General features: G+C 39.5%; 1 protein-coding gene across 1 annotated transcript in view; it reads right to left on the bottom strand.

Annotated features, from left to right (window-relative positions):
- Positions 1–4,029: 4,029 nt before the first annotated feature.
- The window catches only part of LOC140229685 (uncharacterized), a 75,401-nt gene continuing 62,276 nt past the window's right edge, over positions 4,030–17,154 (bottom strand). The window contains 12 exon segments of the mRNA XM_072309928.1: positions 4,030–4,583; positions 5,084–5,226; positions 6,119–6,263; positions 6,758–7,003; positions 7,716–7,777; positions 8,211–8,443; positions 13,825–13,941; positions 13,943–13,977; positions 14,391–14,633; positions 15,268–15,537; positions 15,963–16,189; positions 16,679–16,762. Of these exon segments, the coding sequence (XP_072166029.1) occupies positions 4,263–4,583; positions 5,084–5,226; positions 6,119–6,263; positions 6,758–7,003; positions 7,716–7,777; positions 8,211–8,443; positions 13,825–13,941; positions 13,943–13,977; positions 14,391–14,633; positions 15,268–15,537; positions 15,963–16,189; positions 16,679–16,762 (2,126 nt within the window). The 3' untranslated portion in view covers positions 4,030–4,262.

Below are 17,154 nucleotides of genomic sequence, written 5' to 3'. Positions count from 1 at the left end.
AATCGGACAATCGATGCAAAAGTTATGAATTTTTAAAGTTTTGGTGTTGGAACCGCTGGATGAGGAGACTACTAGAGGTTATGACGTATGAGTGGACTACAATATCAAGAAAATATAAAGAAAATACTACAAAAATCCATTTTTCATGAAAATTACAAATTCCATCAACTTGATATTGACATATGTTAAGGGTAGCAATTATTCCCCCTGTTTTCTGAAAGCGGTTGGTCCACTGCTCTTTCATAATTCTAGAAAAGTTAATTTTTGTTGAATATCCTTTATATTTTCTTTGTATTGTTGTCCACTCATACGTCATATCCTCTAGTAGTCTCCTCACACAGCGGTTCCAACACCAAAACTTTAAAAATTCATAACTTTTGCATCGATTGTCCGATTTTTCTCAAACTTTCACTTATGTGTTCTACTAATGTTGCTGCTTTCACTCAATCCACATTGCTCTTTGGGTTTACCTTCCCTTTAATATCATTAAATCCGTTTATGCAGCTAATGCACGGTAGCCGCGATACGCGGAATGTGCCACACCAAAGACCAAGTTTCCTGAAGTGTTGAGTCTTGCTTATCTCCATAAATCGTATATACAGACCATGAATATACGACAATAATAATGTTCGTAAGACACGATGTCTGATGCATAGGTTGTTCTTCTTTGAAGCAAAAAATGCGCAAATTATATCATCAACCACTCAATACATTTAGAACTTGCCAGTTCTTGGTTAGGCCTATACCGGGTGTGTGACAGACAAAACTGTCACTCTTTGACCCCCTTTTTTCTGATGTTCATTTGAATAATAGTGTTATTCTTTTGATGGTATACAGTTTTTGTTGAAATGGTGCTTTACGTTTTTTTTTTTTTTTTTTCTGAGGTAATCATAAGCCACTCATGAAAATAGAGAGAGCATACATTATTTAAATTACTGCGATATCCGGAAATCAAAGTGGACAAAGTATTTTTTTTTGATAAATCAGCCATCTTAAAACCGATTATAAACATTGTATTCCTCTTGAGAAACCACAGTGTATTAATTTTGTACTCTTTCATATTGCATGTGTGGTTTCTCATTACCTCACAAAAAAGTTAAAATCTTACGCCCCAGCTTAACCAAAACTATATTAGGCCTATACCTTTTAATTTGGAAATGTACTGCGAGATTGTATAGTGCACAATGGTGCTTCATTCCAATGAAAGTTTCGTTTGTTGACATAAAGGGAAACAAAATTACTCTGTGAACTTCACAATAAGACAATTTATACAAAACGTACTATGCATAAAAAAGTGATAATATTATGAGATTGACTAAAGCTGTACAACAAATCAACACGGGTTCGTCGATCACGAATATGAGAAATAAAGAAAAGATATCCTTGATCAGTGCAGCACATTTTGATATTAAGAAATACAAGTTTATAATCGCGTTGTATACATAGGCCCTACTTCTCAATGGAATGGTTTATCACCTTCTGCACGAAATACCACATGCATATACCACAGAAATATCACGACAAAGAATAAAGTAAGTGGTAGGTGACAGGGCAAAATGAATAGCAAAAGTAGAAAGGGAATTTGAAGAAGACATGGTTTGAAAAAAAAAAATGCCGACATGGATGACAAATAAATCATAAACACACTACAAAACTCCCACATAACGTGATTAAAAGTGGAATTCTATTCTCCATGATCAACTGGGAAATACAGATTTATGTCTCAAATTCGTATAATCACGGGGTGTCAATCACAAATTTCCTGGTTCAAATCCCTGGATGACTGCAGTGATTGTGACCATCATCCCCCCCCCCCCGAAAAAAAAAAAAAAACAATCGGATTTCGCATTGATAACTTTCAATATGACTAAACTTAAAATGCTAAACTTCAGGGTGTAAAAATGTAACATCTTACCTATTATTTTGCAGACAACCCCATTTATTTTGGCTAAGTTGTCACAGATAATGTAAAGCATGTCACGGGTCTGTTTCTTCATAAGTTTAGCACTTGGATGCTCTTGGAGCTGCATATTAATGTGTGAACACAGTGGACAGAACTTGGAGGGAAGAGATTCCTGACATGCTCTACAAAAGTCCTCATTTTTCTTTGACCACAGATGCACAGAAGCAAATCGGATTGGTTTTTCTGTAAGATGTAAGTTACTGGTATAGTGAAGTTAAGTAAGTTATAGATGTTTCATATCCTGAAATTTTAATTGGATTGATTCACTACTTTTAGAGTTATCGTTGCGGAGGGTCCCGTTGTATATTTTATTCTTTCTTTTTTTTTTTTTTTGGGGGGGGGGGGGGGCAGACGGTAATAACATTCATTTTTTTTTTCTGATTGTCTCGACATTTGCAGTGGACCTTAGGCCGGAATTGGATCCATCCATCCATTCCTTTCTTAGCGGTCACGTAAAACAATTCAAATCAAGTCAAATCAATTGAAATAAATCTATCATTTTTTTTTTTAATATTGCCGTCTCTTCTAATGTGCACATTATGTCCACTCTTATGACAATGATTTACATGACGCCTGAATAGCAACTTTAACTACACATACCGTGCGACCCTAAGAACGTTATTACATTCGGCGGATTCCAAACCAACATAATGCTAAACGATATCATGTAAAAAAAAAATCAACAACTATAACAACACTTGTTAACATAATATGATTATTTTATGGACCATATTGCAGCCCCCTCAAAATATGATAGATGATAACTTAGACAAGAAGATGAAATCAATGGCTTTCTTTATGTTCGTTCTTTCAACGTCAGAAGAATAATTGCTATATCGTCATTAGTGATACATGTATTTTCAAGCTGAACTTTTTTTTTTTTTATTAAGTCACGCCCGTTTGAAAGTCATTCTTAGACGTTTTAATGTTTCATACTAATCATGCTAATACCAGTCAGCGTCCTGGAAAGCGCGGGCAACTGAGAAACAAGATATTGTTCACATTTCATCCTTCTGAAAATTATCACAATAATTCGAGAAATCGGACACAAGGCAACCTAAAACATCAAATAATACAAAGACGAAAACTAAACGAAGGAGATGCTTCCAAAGCCAAGAAAGCACCAGAGTATACGAATAATGAATAAGAAATGATATTTTTAGATAAGGACCCGAGAACCAAAAACACAGCAAACGAAAGGATAAAAACCCGCTGTCTTTTACAAAATCCAAGTTTATCATCACTGATAATAGTGCTGAAAAAAGCTTGAATCGAAAGACGAGGAGGGCCTATGATAGAGTATTGCTTCAGATGCTATTTCAGCCAAGAACCCTGTAATGATAAAAATAGCAATATTTATGCAGCAATATAGCAGCAAAGCATTACATTTACTGACTATTTTTGTCCCTCTACTTGAGCGCGAAATGCTCTTAGTTTGTTTACTTAAAGCATCGTCTGCATCTTTTAGACAGAAAATACTCAACGTTATTTTTTTTTGTGTGTGTGTATCGGAGTGACCACAGAATATCAAATTGATCATCATTTTTCATAGAAAGAATGGCTTATCATCAGCTCCACACAGTGCGTACGAGCGTCATTTCATACACGCTTGATGTAATCTTCTATGAACACAGACAAAACTAATAATTGTGTAAGTATTCATATAGTAACTATCTCTGAAGGAGCGGGTTGCATTCATACTATTATAGTGTTATCCTAAAACCTCTCTTCCTCATCACCAGCCAAACTTTCAAACAATACGAAAATTACAGATAATTTTGCAGCGCGGAAGAGTATTATGTACATAGATTTCTTGCTTTATAAATTGATAATGGTAATAAAAATAATCACAGTAATAATTAATGAGATGATAATGATGATGATGATGATGATGATGATGATGATGATGATGATTATCTTCATTATTGTTATTGTTATTATCACTATTGTCATTATTATCATTAGAAAGTTAAAACTCCTACTTTTTATTTGAACTGTTGTTTCTAAGTCTTAATATTCGCCTCACTGTCATCATCTTCGAAACCTAGTCATAATCCTGAGAACCCAATCTTAACCCGTAGCCCTTATAACCATGACCCAACCACGTTGCTATAATGGTCCTGACAACTCAACTGAATTTCTAGGCCTAATTCTAATACTGCACTCTTTTTTCTGACTATGAAGCTCTACACACCAAGTATCGTGTGGTAACACGCAATGAGAACACCATAATATACGCTGAAGGAGGCACCAGAGACCTAATGACGTGGGTGACAGAGCGCATTGCGCGATAAAATCATCACAGTTTCGTCGCCGATTGCGGGTCGCTGTTGGGTACTCTCGTAGCCTTCCCCCGTCCGTCACTTTTGTTGGATCTCTGGACGCAGACGATTACGACGAGGACGACGACTATGATGAGAAGGACTGCTATGACGACGGAGAGGACGATGACGATCGACGATTGAGCGGAGGCCTCACCAATGATGGTTTCATTGTCGTCAAATTCCGTGTTTCCCGACGAGGATGACGGTCCATAGTAGTTGCCACATCGGGGAAAGTCTTTGGGTACGGGGGGAAGGTCCGCTTGGTTGCCGACTCGGACAACCAGACCCATTCCAACCTGGACGGTCAAGAACACGCGAAATAGCATGATTTCATAGGACATGATTACTGGAGTCAATGGCGATATTTATTGTTATAATTATAACAATACCATTGTACGTTTTGTTTTCTTTGAATCTGTATCGATAACACACATGTGTTATTGGAAATAAAATTTCATTTGAATTTGAACTTGAATAACTGAATTTCACCCCCTCTCCCCAAACATCACTACCTTATACGCGTTGCCATAACTAAACCTAAAACGTTTATGTGAAGTTGTTAATGTTGTAGCTTTATGAAAACATAGTAGTCCCCTAGTTTTAAAATTCCTAGTCATCTCTTTTCTCGATATCACATGTACATCGTGATACACACGTCATACACCTCATGTCAGCGAATTTGTATTTTTAATGTTTTCATGTATATGCCACAGCAATTTAGTCTTAGGACTACCAGTGTAAATTTGTGTGAATAAAATATACACATTTACTACTGCTATGTGTATACATAACCTACCTCAACATGGAACTCAAGATGACAGTGTAAGAACCACCAGCCGGGGTTGTCGGCCACAAACTGGATCACGGTGTAACCAGCGCTTGGGGTCATCACCGTATCCTTTTCAGGCGGATTGTTGAAGTTGCGCTTTATCTCGCCGTCTGCAGAAAGACAGGTAAATTATCCAATGATGCCATTATCCACTGGATATTAGATTTCTTTATCTCTTTACATGGAAAGTAGAATAGCACTGGTGTTATATCAACGATCGATGGTTTGTTGAGAGACTCGGTCAGCCTGCACTGTGTGGTAGGTCCAGCAAACATGGCAAAGTGCCATCGACGCTTGTAAAAGGAAGACGGATGTTACACATCAAAGGTTTATAGGTACATTGCGACTACTGCATTTATGCATATCAGAAAACGAGTTACTTGTTTTGTTAAGTTCAATTGTGAGATCTTGCAGCGTGACTGTTCTGCACGTATTTCATTAACTGTATTCTTATCTATTTGGCTCCCTAGCGACACCAGATGCAATTTATTTTGAAGAGTTGTCTGGCGCACGGGATAAGAACTCAAACTCTCAATCACGAGGTTCCAGGTTTGACAGAAAGTAATGTCTAGAGAGGAATATTCAATTCATAGAATTACTAGTGGCCACAGTAATATCACTGTCGATTACCGTTGATTTCGAGGCAAACACGGGAAAAAAATAACAGTAATTACAATGATAATGATGACATTAGGACAATGGTGGTGATGTCAGTGATGATGGTAATGATAATGGTGGTGATGGTGATGATGGTGATGATGGTGATGATGATGGTGATGATGGTGATGATGGTGATGATGGTGATGATGATTAAATGGTGATGATGGTGATGATGGTGATGATGGTGGTGATGATGGTGATGATGACAATGATAATGGTGGTGATGGTGATGATGGTGATGATGGTGATGCTATACAAGTCATGATGACGGTAATGGTGATGGCGATAGGGATGATGATGATGATGCTTATGTTGGTGATGACGATAAATATATCAACTCACTCTGGTCCATCATCTTCACCGCTTCCAAGGATGTGTTCGTGCCCACCTTCGCTTGTGCCACCACTCTGAAGGCGTGGCCATGGAGATGGAAAGGATGGACGATGTCCAGATCTTTGCTTTCGTCGACCAAAACGATTTCCAGCGTCTGCACAGAGATTTGTGACATCCATAGTTCTCAATTCTCAAAGTAGCGTAGTATTAGTCTTAGATTTTTGTGGCCACTCGTATTTTCAAGTTCGAGGATCTTTGCCCGTAATGTTTTTAAGGCTCTTTCTGTTATTATTTAATCTAATCTTGTCACATGTCATCTCCCGGTCTTCCAGATCAGCTTCCATTGTCATTGACGCTTATTACCATTTAGTCTAAATAATCATAATTATTACTAGCATCTTAAGGGTTTGAGGTAAGTAGGCTAAGCGACTTTTGATGATTTTAATGTAAGTCCATCATCATTCTGATAGAGCGAAATAAAACCTTTCCAATGATATCTCATTGGTTACATAAGAAGGAATGTTTTTGAAGTCGTTATTCAAAAATATACCACACTTTTCTTCGTTTTTGATAGCCTTGATTGCAAATACCCCATTTTAATAAGAATGACATTAACCCGTTTTGGGGGCAAAGTCTTAATTTTTATACCTGTCCCAGCTCCACTTGGATGTATTGCGGACACGAGCAGTATTCGCGTGAACAGCGCTCTCTATCGACGGAGTCCACTTCACAAAGTTCGTCCAGCATCGTTTGTTCGTCAAACTGCGAGAGCGGCGGTATGTCCAGGAAGTGAAATGAGCGGCGATTCATCTGCGCCGAGTGGTACTCGCCGTACCCTGGCCCTGAAGGCCCCAGTGGGTAAAGGTCTGGTTTGTTGAAGTGGACGTTGTTGACCTTGTGGGAAGGGGGGGGGGGGGGGGGAGCGGTAGATAATCAAATATACAATCAATATCAATATATTTTTTTCTTTTTAGGGATATTGGACAGTGACCATAACAACATCGATTCTAAATGTCTAGACTGATTGTGTTAAATCAGAATAACATTCCGATATGAAAAATGAAAGAACGTCGTTTACTGAGAACCAACATAGGTCTCATTTTATTTTGCTCGGGACACCATGGTGCTGCATATCATGCATAATATGTAATGACATATTGCATAAATTATGTATACAGTAGTTTATTGTATTACGATAATCCTGTGTTGATGGGGATTTTGTTCGTTTGTTTGTTAGTTTGTTTGTTTGCTGTTTATTTGTTTGCGCGCTTCTTTTTTAATTTCCTTTTTTTTTTGCTCATCATCGTCATCCTCATCATTAAAAAAGATGAAAAAAAAATGAGACTGGGAGTCGGGAGTCTTATCCAATATGCCACATCACCCCCATGCACGGAACGGAAGTGACGGAATTAAGGAATAATCATCATTACCTTGATAGATACTGCGGAAATATAACGGCACTGTTGCAGAAAAATGAGTTTGATTTAAAAAATTACTGGTTGTTCAATAAAATGAACAATCACTACTGAACAATAAAGAAATATGGACAGCGGGGAGGGGGGCAGCCTGGGGGCAGAGAGACTCCACGAGGAAACCATCTACTCACCGGATTAAGATCGTAGGAAAGGTAAACCGTTCTCTTGCCTTCTTGAGGGAGGCTGGCATTTTCTAGAAGGGTGCAGAGAATAGGGAGACGCTGCAATAATATTTTGGAATACACGTTGGGATTAAAGATGCATTGTATGACATGGCTCTGCCTTCAAAGTGGTGCGATTTTATTTGTGACTGCCGTACACAAGCTTCAACATGTGGAGGCAGATACTCTGTAGGCTAGAAGAAAGCCTCTCCAAAATGTGTCCTGCTTTGTAAGACGAGAAGTTGAAATGGTGGTTTATTGTAGATTGGGGAATGAAGAGTGGTCTGATTGAATGGATCTCTATTCTCTGCTTGAGTAGAGAATACAATGCCACTCCGAACAAATTGCCATGTCTTCCTTGACGCTTGTGATTAACCCTAATGAATCTAGTTTGAACAGGTCACATAATTATCATCATGCAAATTATTATTTAAAAAAAAAAGATCGATGAATACAAATTCTTACCCAGAGCCACCAGCTGGTTGACTGTGATAGCCGTGTCAGAAGGGGGCGCATTCCATTCTTGGAAGACCACGCCCGTTCGGTCGACGGTGGGATCGGGAGTCGGGTTGGCATTCGGGGCGCCCTTGTATCGCACGATGGCGTAGCCTTGGATGACTCCTCGAGCTTGTCCGTAACCTTTGACCTTAAGCCAATAGTTACCAACATCCTGCGATGCATCGAGAACAACGTCATACCTGGAAAAAAAAATAAGTTCACATTTTGTATTGTAGTAGAGCAGATAAGCCGAAAATATTGTGCAAAATTTGACTACAGTATGAAACTTTCACCGGTGTTAGCACATGCCATAAGATTCATTTTAAAATCGGGAGATAAGTCTGAATTGACCTTTGATGACCTCCAACCAATGACCTCAAAATTTCAGAAATTAGTATTTTGCGTCATTGATTAATGTTAAACATGGTAATGACGTACTAAAAACCTCATTTTGTTATAGCGATTATTATCTTCATGTTCCACAGAGCCCTGACAGGTTTCTACCTTTGACCTCTGATGACCTCCAGAGGTCAATGACCTCAACTTATCAGAATATTGATAGTTGATGCAATTGATTGATAATAAACATGATACTGATGTCCTAAAATTTATTTGTGTTACTACTGAAGCGTTATTTACAAGTCTCTGCCTTTGACCTCTGAGGGCTGTGACAAGTCCATGACCTCAAAATACCAGAATATTGATATTAGATGTATATTAAATTGTTAACGGTATACTGGGGGGGGGGGGGGAGGGTTTCATGAAGGAACTTGTCGGATAAAATGTCCGACAAGTCAATTATATCCGACAAGTTCAGAGAAATCAGCCAATCAGACAAAAGAATTTCTCAAAACTTGTCGGATATAATTGACGTGTCAGATATGTTACCCGACAAGTTCCTTCATGTAATGCCCCGCTGGTGTGCAATTATGTTATTAGCATTTGTGATACAATTGAAGTGTCTTCTTATTCCACAGAACATTGGTCATTGTTTGTTTGTTTGTTTGTTCATTTCCATCTAAGAAGATGGCTGGATAGCCCATATTCAGCTACGTTAAGCTGGTCTTCCATGGGGTCCAGTTGGATGTGAGGTGGGACCACTTCACCGGGTTAAACACCCTGCTCTTTGCGATGGATGAACGAAGCGGGATCTTTTACGTGCATGAGTTGTGACTCTCTCATACACGGGACCTCCATTTTATGTCCTATCCGAGGGACAGAGTGTTTTGCCTCTTGTTAGAGGGGACGGTATGCTTACACACAACATTGCTCAGTCCAGACTCGGGTTCGAACTCGGGCCGCGTGATCGTGAGGCAGACGCGCTACCGACTGAGCCAACCCACCGCCTTGTAAATCCAACTTTGACCTCTAGGGACAATGTGAAGTCAGACTTTTAGAACATCAGAATTTGTGTAGGATTACATTATATGAGATGTTTGGCTTCATCGGTTTAATCCTAATGTTTAATCGTGTACAAATCACGCCTTGACGTTATAATCAAAGTATGTATGCATATTCCACAGAGCATTGATACAAAGTAACAGGTCTCAAGAATGTGAGCGGTCAATTACTTCAGAAATGAAGCTTACGTGTCTTCAGTGATGGCAGTGACCTTAGATATAATAATATAATAATGTTCAGGTTAGTTATGCAGACTAGCTTGCATAAAATTATGTGCAACATCATCCACTTTGCACTGGACAAAGTTTGTACGCTTAAACATGGAAGGTTGGGAGAAGAGTACAATATTTTTGGTTGAGGCTTAATAGTTTGAGAACAGGCATATGGCAAAGTCCCTTGAACTGGATGAAAGGGTGAAAGATGCTAACCAAAAAACAACGGGCCCACCTCATCGGGTGTACATCACAAGACAAACAACCCAAGAGTCTTACAGCCCATGAGTTGCGCAGCCCACCATCCATACATCCAGTGACCTAAACACTAGATGAACAAGGTCCATGAGCTCGACATCAAAATGGGCCCACAAGCTGTGCCGTCCGCGAGCTCGACACTCGAGGAAAACAAGGCCCACGGATATTACATCACAGAACTTAATCTATTCTGGGTAGGTCTCGTGGACCTCCCCCACCCACACCCCACCCCACTCCATGTGTCGGACTCTTATGGGCCTAGTTTGCCTACAGTGTCAAGCCCATGGGCAATATTACCTAGTTTTGAGCTGGCGGGCCTGTGTTGGCCAGTGTCAAGCTTGTGAGCTGTATGGTTCCGATGAATGACTCATGGTTCTGGAGCATACAGTGACGTCATGGATCATCTGGAAAACGACATACTGTGAGGCCTAACATGCATTCCACATGAAGCAATCCTGTGTCTCGCAAGAGCTATTGTCATCCAATTATGTTAGGGTCATTAGGTTAGGCAATTTGGGGCATTTCTTTAATATCCTCTTTAGGTACCACACTTCCACATAGAAGTAGAACTACTAATTCTTGCTCTAGATTGTCTTCTTTATACTCTATACTCCTTACAATTAGTCTTTAATACGTCTTCAATGAAGCACGCGATGGGAGCTTACATTGCAGGGATCGGCAAACAGATCTCCTCCACGACTAAACTGGTTAGATATCCTGAGGTCAGACCAGCGTTCTTAGGTGCACAGCCACTGTATGTGATCATCAGTCTTCCAATGGCAATATCTAAACAGTTTGGGTGAAGACAAGCTTGTCGCTATAATGGATGCATTGCACATAGAGTACAGGATGCACGAGATGATAAGAAAGCTTCTTTTTGACTCGCGGAATAGGCTACAATCAGACAATCGTTTCTCAGGCAGAGGTTCTGAATTATCGGATCGTGCAGTCTGCACACAGTGAGCTGAACATCATATCAAGTATACGCAGTATGCCCAACTGTAGGACCTGTATGTCCTACAGTGTTAGCTCTACAGGGTATAATACGGGGCTATCCCATGAGACCGCACCCACGAGTCATACAGCCCACGAGTTCGACACTGAAAAAAAAAAAGGGTCCACAAGTCACACAACCCAAGAGTTCGGCACTGTCCGGGATAGATAAGAACAGCCCACGAGTTCGACATTACAACAAGGGGGTTAATGTGTCAGTCTTGCTGGCCTTGTTTTCTTAGTGTCCAACTCATGGGCTGTATGATTCGTGGGTCAGTCTCGTGACGTGCACCCATATATACATCCCAGCCATTACGTGCAACAAAATATAATTCCCAGCCATGTCCAAGCACCTAAGAATGTTAATGGACCCTGAATGTCGTCATGAATGACCTATTAAGGCATACCCAATATGTACCGCCTTAAATGACGTTATACCTCTAAAACATACCCTTATGACGTCACCAGGGGATATGGTACCAAGTACAATAGTACACTCTTAATGACATTTTAGATAACTATTGCTTACACTAGTTGGAAAATATCAACAAAAGTGATACTGTCCTGATTTCCATAAGGAATTAACTTAAATAATAAAGTCAGATTTAATTGTATTTAGTAGTGATCTCTATTGTACTACCGAATTTACATCCCTCAATTTAGAAAATCTATTAAAAAAAATAGATACATTGAAAGCACATAAATTCAACAAATTAAAAGTTCTACTTCCAATTAATTTCTAAATTTTCTTCAATCCCAATATGCTTCAAGAGATTGACAATTTATACCAGGGTAATTTCTAGCATTTCTAGCTTTGTATGTTATGATATTGGAAAAGTGCATGGAAAATAAAAATAAATATGTTTATGTATCTTAAGTGGAATTAGTTCCTGTCTGTTGTCTTGGCAGAAATGCATCAATCTTGCAATATTGTTTATTATTTTCCCTCTGTATCACGAGTATGGAACGTGTTGATCAAAGTTGTTGTGATGCTCGGAAAATGTGAGGCTGTATTGCAGGAGGCCTATTGCAGGTGGCCTTCAATTTGTTTTTCACATTGTTGACATGTTTAACAGACTGTAACTCACCAAGATGCATCTTGAAATGTTTAGAAAAAAAAAAATCTGCTTGATTTCACATGAGCGGATGATTATCAGTTGTCTTTCTGCTATCATCTTGTGTGAAACAAAATATTGTTTATCCTTAGAAGATCGCGTGCCTTTATTGATGTTTTCCTAGAAAAAAATATGGCGTAGGAATCAATCCTTTTGAGACATTCCAACCCACCTCCAGCCTAGACATCCGTAGGCGTCGTGGTATAGAGCGGGATCTTAGAGTGGTATAGAGCGGGATCTCTCAGTAAGCGAGATTTCTCTTTTCTTTTCTTTTCCCCACTAACAATGTGAAACGAAGTATTGTTTCTCTTCAAAAGATAGCGTGCCTATTAATCTGCACTTACGGTTTGGGCTCTATACATGACATTCCAACCCACCTCCAGCATAGATATCTGTAGGCGTTGTGGTGTAAACATGGTAGAGCGGGATCTTAACATCTCTCATGAAGCGAGACCTCTCTTTTCTTTTCCCCACTAACAAATAAGTTTAGCGGAAAACATAAAAAAAAACATTCGTACATACTGTTTACATTTCCCATCACATGCTTTTAACATGAGAATTTTCATGTACACATTTTGTCTGCAAAAGAATTACCAAAAACTTTTTAACACAATACATGTTCAAAAGAAATCATTTGGTTCATACATGATTATATGGTCACCAGAGATCACAGATAGAAACCTGTCTGTGCTCTTTGGAATATGAAGACAGTTTCATTGTAAAACAGATATGCTTGTTTTGCACATCTTACCCATGGATATCATTAACTACTAACATCACAGATCAATATTATGATATTCTGAGGTCAGATGTTAGAAACAGGTAGAAACCTGTCAAAGCCCTGTGGAATCGGAAGATAGTTCCTTTGTATAGTACAAATGTATATTTAGTGCATCGCTACCAAGATCTAGGCATATCATTCACACATGCCTCCAAACATCAATATTCTGATATTTAAAGTTCATTGACCTCTGGAGGTCATCAGAGGTCAAATCAGACTTGCCTCCCGATCTTGAAATGAATCTTATGGTATGTACTAATACTGGTGAAAGTTTCGTACATTAGTCAAATTTTGCACAATTCTCATGATTTTGAGGCCTTAACCGCTCTACTATTGGAGGAAGTGAGTCCATTACAAATTCTCTTTAGCAGCAAATATTTCAATATTCATAATGTAGGCACTATCTCAGTCCTTACTGCTCACTTAAACAAGCCATCTGGCCTCATATTAGTTCATTATGTCTCCATTTATTCGATTTTGACCAACCGATCTGAAACATAATACACCTTTTGAGCTGGAGCCCTCCCATTATTATGTTTGATATGCTCCTTAAATTCCATAATAATATGCGTGTTAGAAAAATTATGATATTTAATGATTCTTTTTCCTGTATTCATTCGCAAAGTAACAATGTCAGCCATATAAAACCCAATGAACAGCAAAATGAAAGGAAATGATATACCAGTGAGGGAAATTACGTTGTAGTTTACCAATGTGCACAATTATCATAATAGGGATTTCGAGACAGCACAAAAACAATCAAACAAATTAAGACAAAATTAGAAGACCATACACACATGACATCTACTTTCCCCCATTACCTCTCCCCTCCGAAGAGGAACAAGGCATCCACAGTCCTGGGTTCCACATCGGAGCCATCGGTCGATATGAGCGTGAGGTTGTGGCCGTCCACGGACACCTTCATCGGTGTGTTGGTTCCCACTGCTCACCAACCGGAACCGGTATCTACGACCCTACAGGAATTGGAGGTATGACGGGAAGGCAAAGAATCAGTTGGCGTGTGTGTGTGTGTGTTGTGAGTGGAGATACGGTATGGGGGGGGGGGGGGTGGAGGGATGGATGGTTATCACATAATTTATTATTCTGTATTGCATTGATTTGTTATAATGACTGTTACATCTGAAAGAATTTTTGATACAATGTAATGGAAATATTGGATTCATAATCATTTTTCTTTATTTTTCCTCCGCTGACTGCCCATTTTAAGTTTATGATTTTGTTGTTACAGTCACGCAAATAATTTGTAAATAATGTGACTCTTCATGCTTGTTCTAATAAAACATAAATTCAAGAAATAATCATCATTGACAGAGATGATATTCGTAATTCCAATCAGACTCGATGCAAATGCAAAATAATCATTCACCTGCTCTACTTCAAACACTTCCCGAGGAGTGACGTAAGATGGCGGTGGTGATTCTAAAGCCATGGGATCCGTGTACACGGCGAACTGGCCCTTCCCGTTGATGAGGATCGAATCCGGGTTATCCTCCCCACGAGCGTGGTGGTGATCGGCGAAGACCTGAGCAGCCGGTCTGTGAATCCAGTCATTCATCATCACCATGTGTTCTGGCAGGTCAAGATCGTAGAGGGCGCGCTGACGATTGGTCTGGGAAAGAGAGATGGAGGGGGGGGGGGGGGGCGGTGAGACAAAGGTATAAGAATATTATACAGTAAGCCCTATTCAAAGGAAGATCGCATTGATATAGGAGTTCCCCCAAATATTCCCCATTTTTGTTTTATTAGCTGCTTTCACCTAACGCTGTAATTTTCTGTAAAAAATAAAAAAATAAAAAAGATATAATTAGTAATCTATTCATATTCACCATTGAGTATACTTGTGAATAGTTTGTTTGCAAAAACCGATAAGTCCATATTTGCCAAATGGAGATATTTGCGATTAAAGGTCAAGAAAAATATAGAGAATAATAAGAAAATTTTTGCTTCTTTTGACCATAACTTCAAAAATCTACCTTTTATAGTGATTAATATATCATTTAAAAGGTATTATTTTGTATTTTATGACAGAGACCGTACTTCAAAATCTTCAAAAATGGACTTATCGGTTTTTGCAAAACAAACTCTTCATGTACAATGAATTGAAAGTTAGCTCAAGCAATTTTGATACAAACTGAAGGTCACTGCGAGTCGAAATCTGGAGCTTGTGAAAGTTTGCGTGCAGGTTCGTGGAAGATAATCGTATCAAAAAAAAAGCACCGATGGCACCGATTTTCTTTTCCTACCTTATCTGGAGGTCGGACGACCAAGGGACCAAAAAGGCCGTCTGCCCTGTGCATTCCAGTGTGTGCGTGCCACATGTGCGTGCCCGCGTGGTCAGCCGTGAAGTTGTAGGTGAACTTGGTGTGGGGCCCAATGGGGCACTGGGTTAGCATACCGACGCCGTCCATGTACGGGGTGCCCTTCTGGTAAATACCGTGGGCGTGGATGCTGATGCCCTCGCCGTTGTCTGCGTGGTTGATCACGGTTAGAACGACTTGGTCGTCCTGGCAAACCTGACATCATGTAAACAAATAGAAAAGATTATACTAAATTTGAATTTGACTTATGATCCGTTGCACATTGACGTTTAAAGAGAAAGTGAGTGCCCGAAAGAAAGCTACAACTGTGGACCATCGGCATTAAACCACTGCATCCATGGGATTCGAACCCCTGTCCCCATTTCTGGCATTTTCTATTCTTCGCCAGTTAAAAAATCAAATAAACAATACTGGCTCTAGAATTATTTTGATATGCAAAAATCAGTGACTAAATTCATGACATTGTTGCTATTGCTTTCACCCCTTTGTCGCTTCTTTTCATCTTTTCTCCTCCTCATCATTATAGATTTATTGTGCTAGCGATTGTGCTAATTGTACCTGCTTTCATTCAAGATTATAGTTATTTATCAGAAAAGATTTTCATCTAAGACGATAGAAACCTCTATCGATGGTCCAGGAAAAGTTCGGTTGGCGACCATGATGAGTTTGGGGATGCCGTTAGCCGCCACACAGTCCGGTCTATCGCAGTCCGACATGGTACACGGGCAGTTGTAGCAGGCCTTCGACATGGTGTAATACCACTCCACTACCAACGTGTACTCGCACAGCATTGGGCCACTGGAGGTGCTGCAGTTACGTAGACACGGGTGTGGTGTCCCGGATGTGGCTATGGGTTAAGAAGGAAAGTACATAAACGTGTGTAAACGTATCCATACACATTGTACGTATGTATTGACTCATTGATTAACCACAGAGTGTAGGAAAATCCCGTGAATGTCTCGTTTATCACCATTATTCATTCATTCATTTATTTTTTTATTATCAACACACCGTTGCTACATAAATACCAATTTCCTCCATGTGGGTCACGAAAAAAATGATAAAGCATCACGGTCCTACCTCGTTGGAATCTGTGTGATATTATCAAAGAAATTCCCACGAGGTGGGATTCACAACCAAGACCTCCCAGCTAATAGGCAATAACCCTTATACAACTACATGACCACTGTAACACGGGATATTCCATAAACTGAAGATCAATTTAATTGAACGACAACAATAATGAGAGAGAAACTATATTTTTTTTGAAGAAAATAACATAAACAACTGCAAGACAGAAAAGTTGAGGAAACTAAAAATGAGCTTCCTAGCTCACCTGAGGCTAAAGGCACATCTTCTCCGAAGACACCAGTCTGGGGCTCTTGATCGGTTGACCTGACACACGTTGCCGCCGGCTCATCTGGGTGGGGCAGAATATCATGCAAAGTAGTTTATTTTGTTTGTTTTGCTTCGTTTTTCCGTTTTTTGGAAATCATCTTCACTACACGCAATCAATCAGATTGTGGAAAGCGATTACAAACGACAGGCCGGTGACAGGTACTAAAAGAGAAGAGAAGGAGGAGAAGGTTGCGATGATGATGATGACGACGACGATGATGACAAACGTGAAGCAACAGGAAGATGATGATGATGATGATGATGATGACGATGATGACAAAAGTGAAGCATAACAACAAGAAGAAGATGATGATGATGTGGGGCAGAGTATTATGCAAAGTATTTTTAGTTTTGTTTTGTAAGTCAGCACTACAGACATTAGATTGTGGAAACATAATACTACAAACGACATGT

The sequence above is a fragment of the Diadema setosum genome, chromosome 6 (genome assembly GCF_964275005.1).
Source record: "Diadema setosum chromosome 6, eeDiaSeto1, whole genome shotgun sequence".
Taxonomy (NCBI): domain Eukaryota; kingdom Metazoa; phylum Echinodermata; class Echinoidea; order Diadematoida; family Diadematidae; genus Diadema; species Diadema setosum.
The sequence above is the reverse complement of the archived record's forward strand: the minus strand, read 5'-3'. Positions and strand labels throughout refer to the sequence as shown.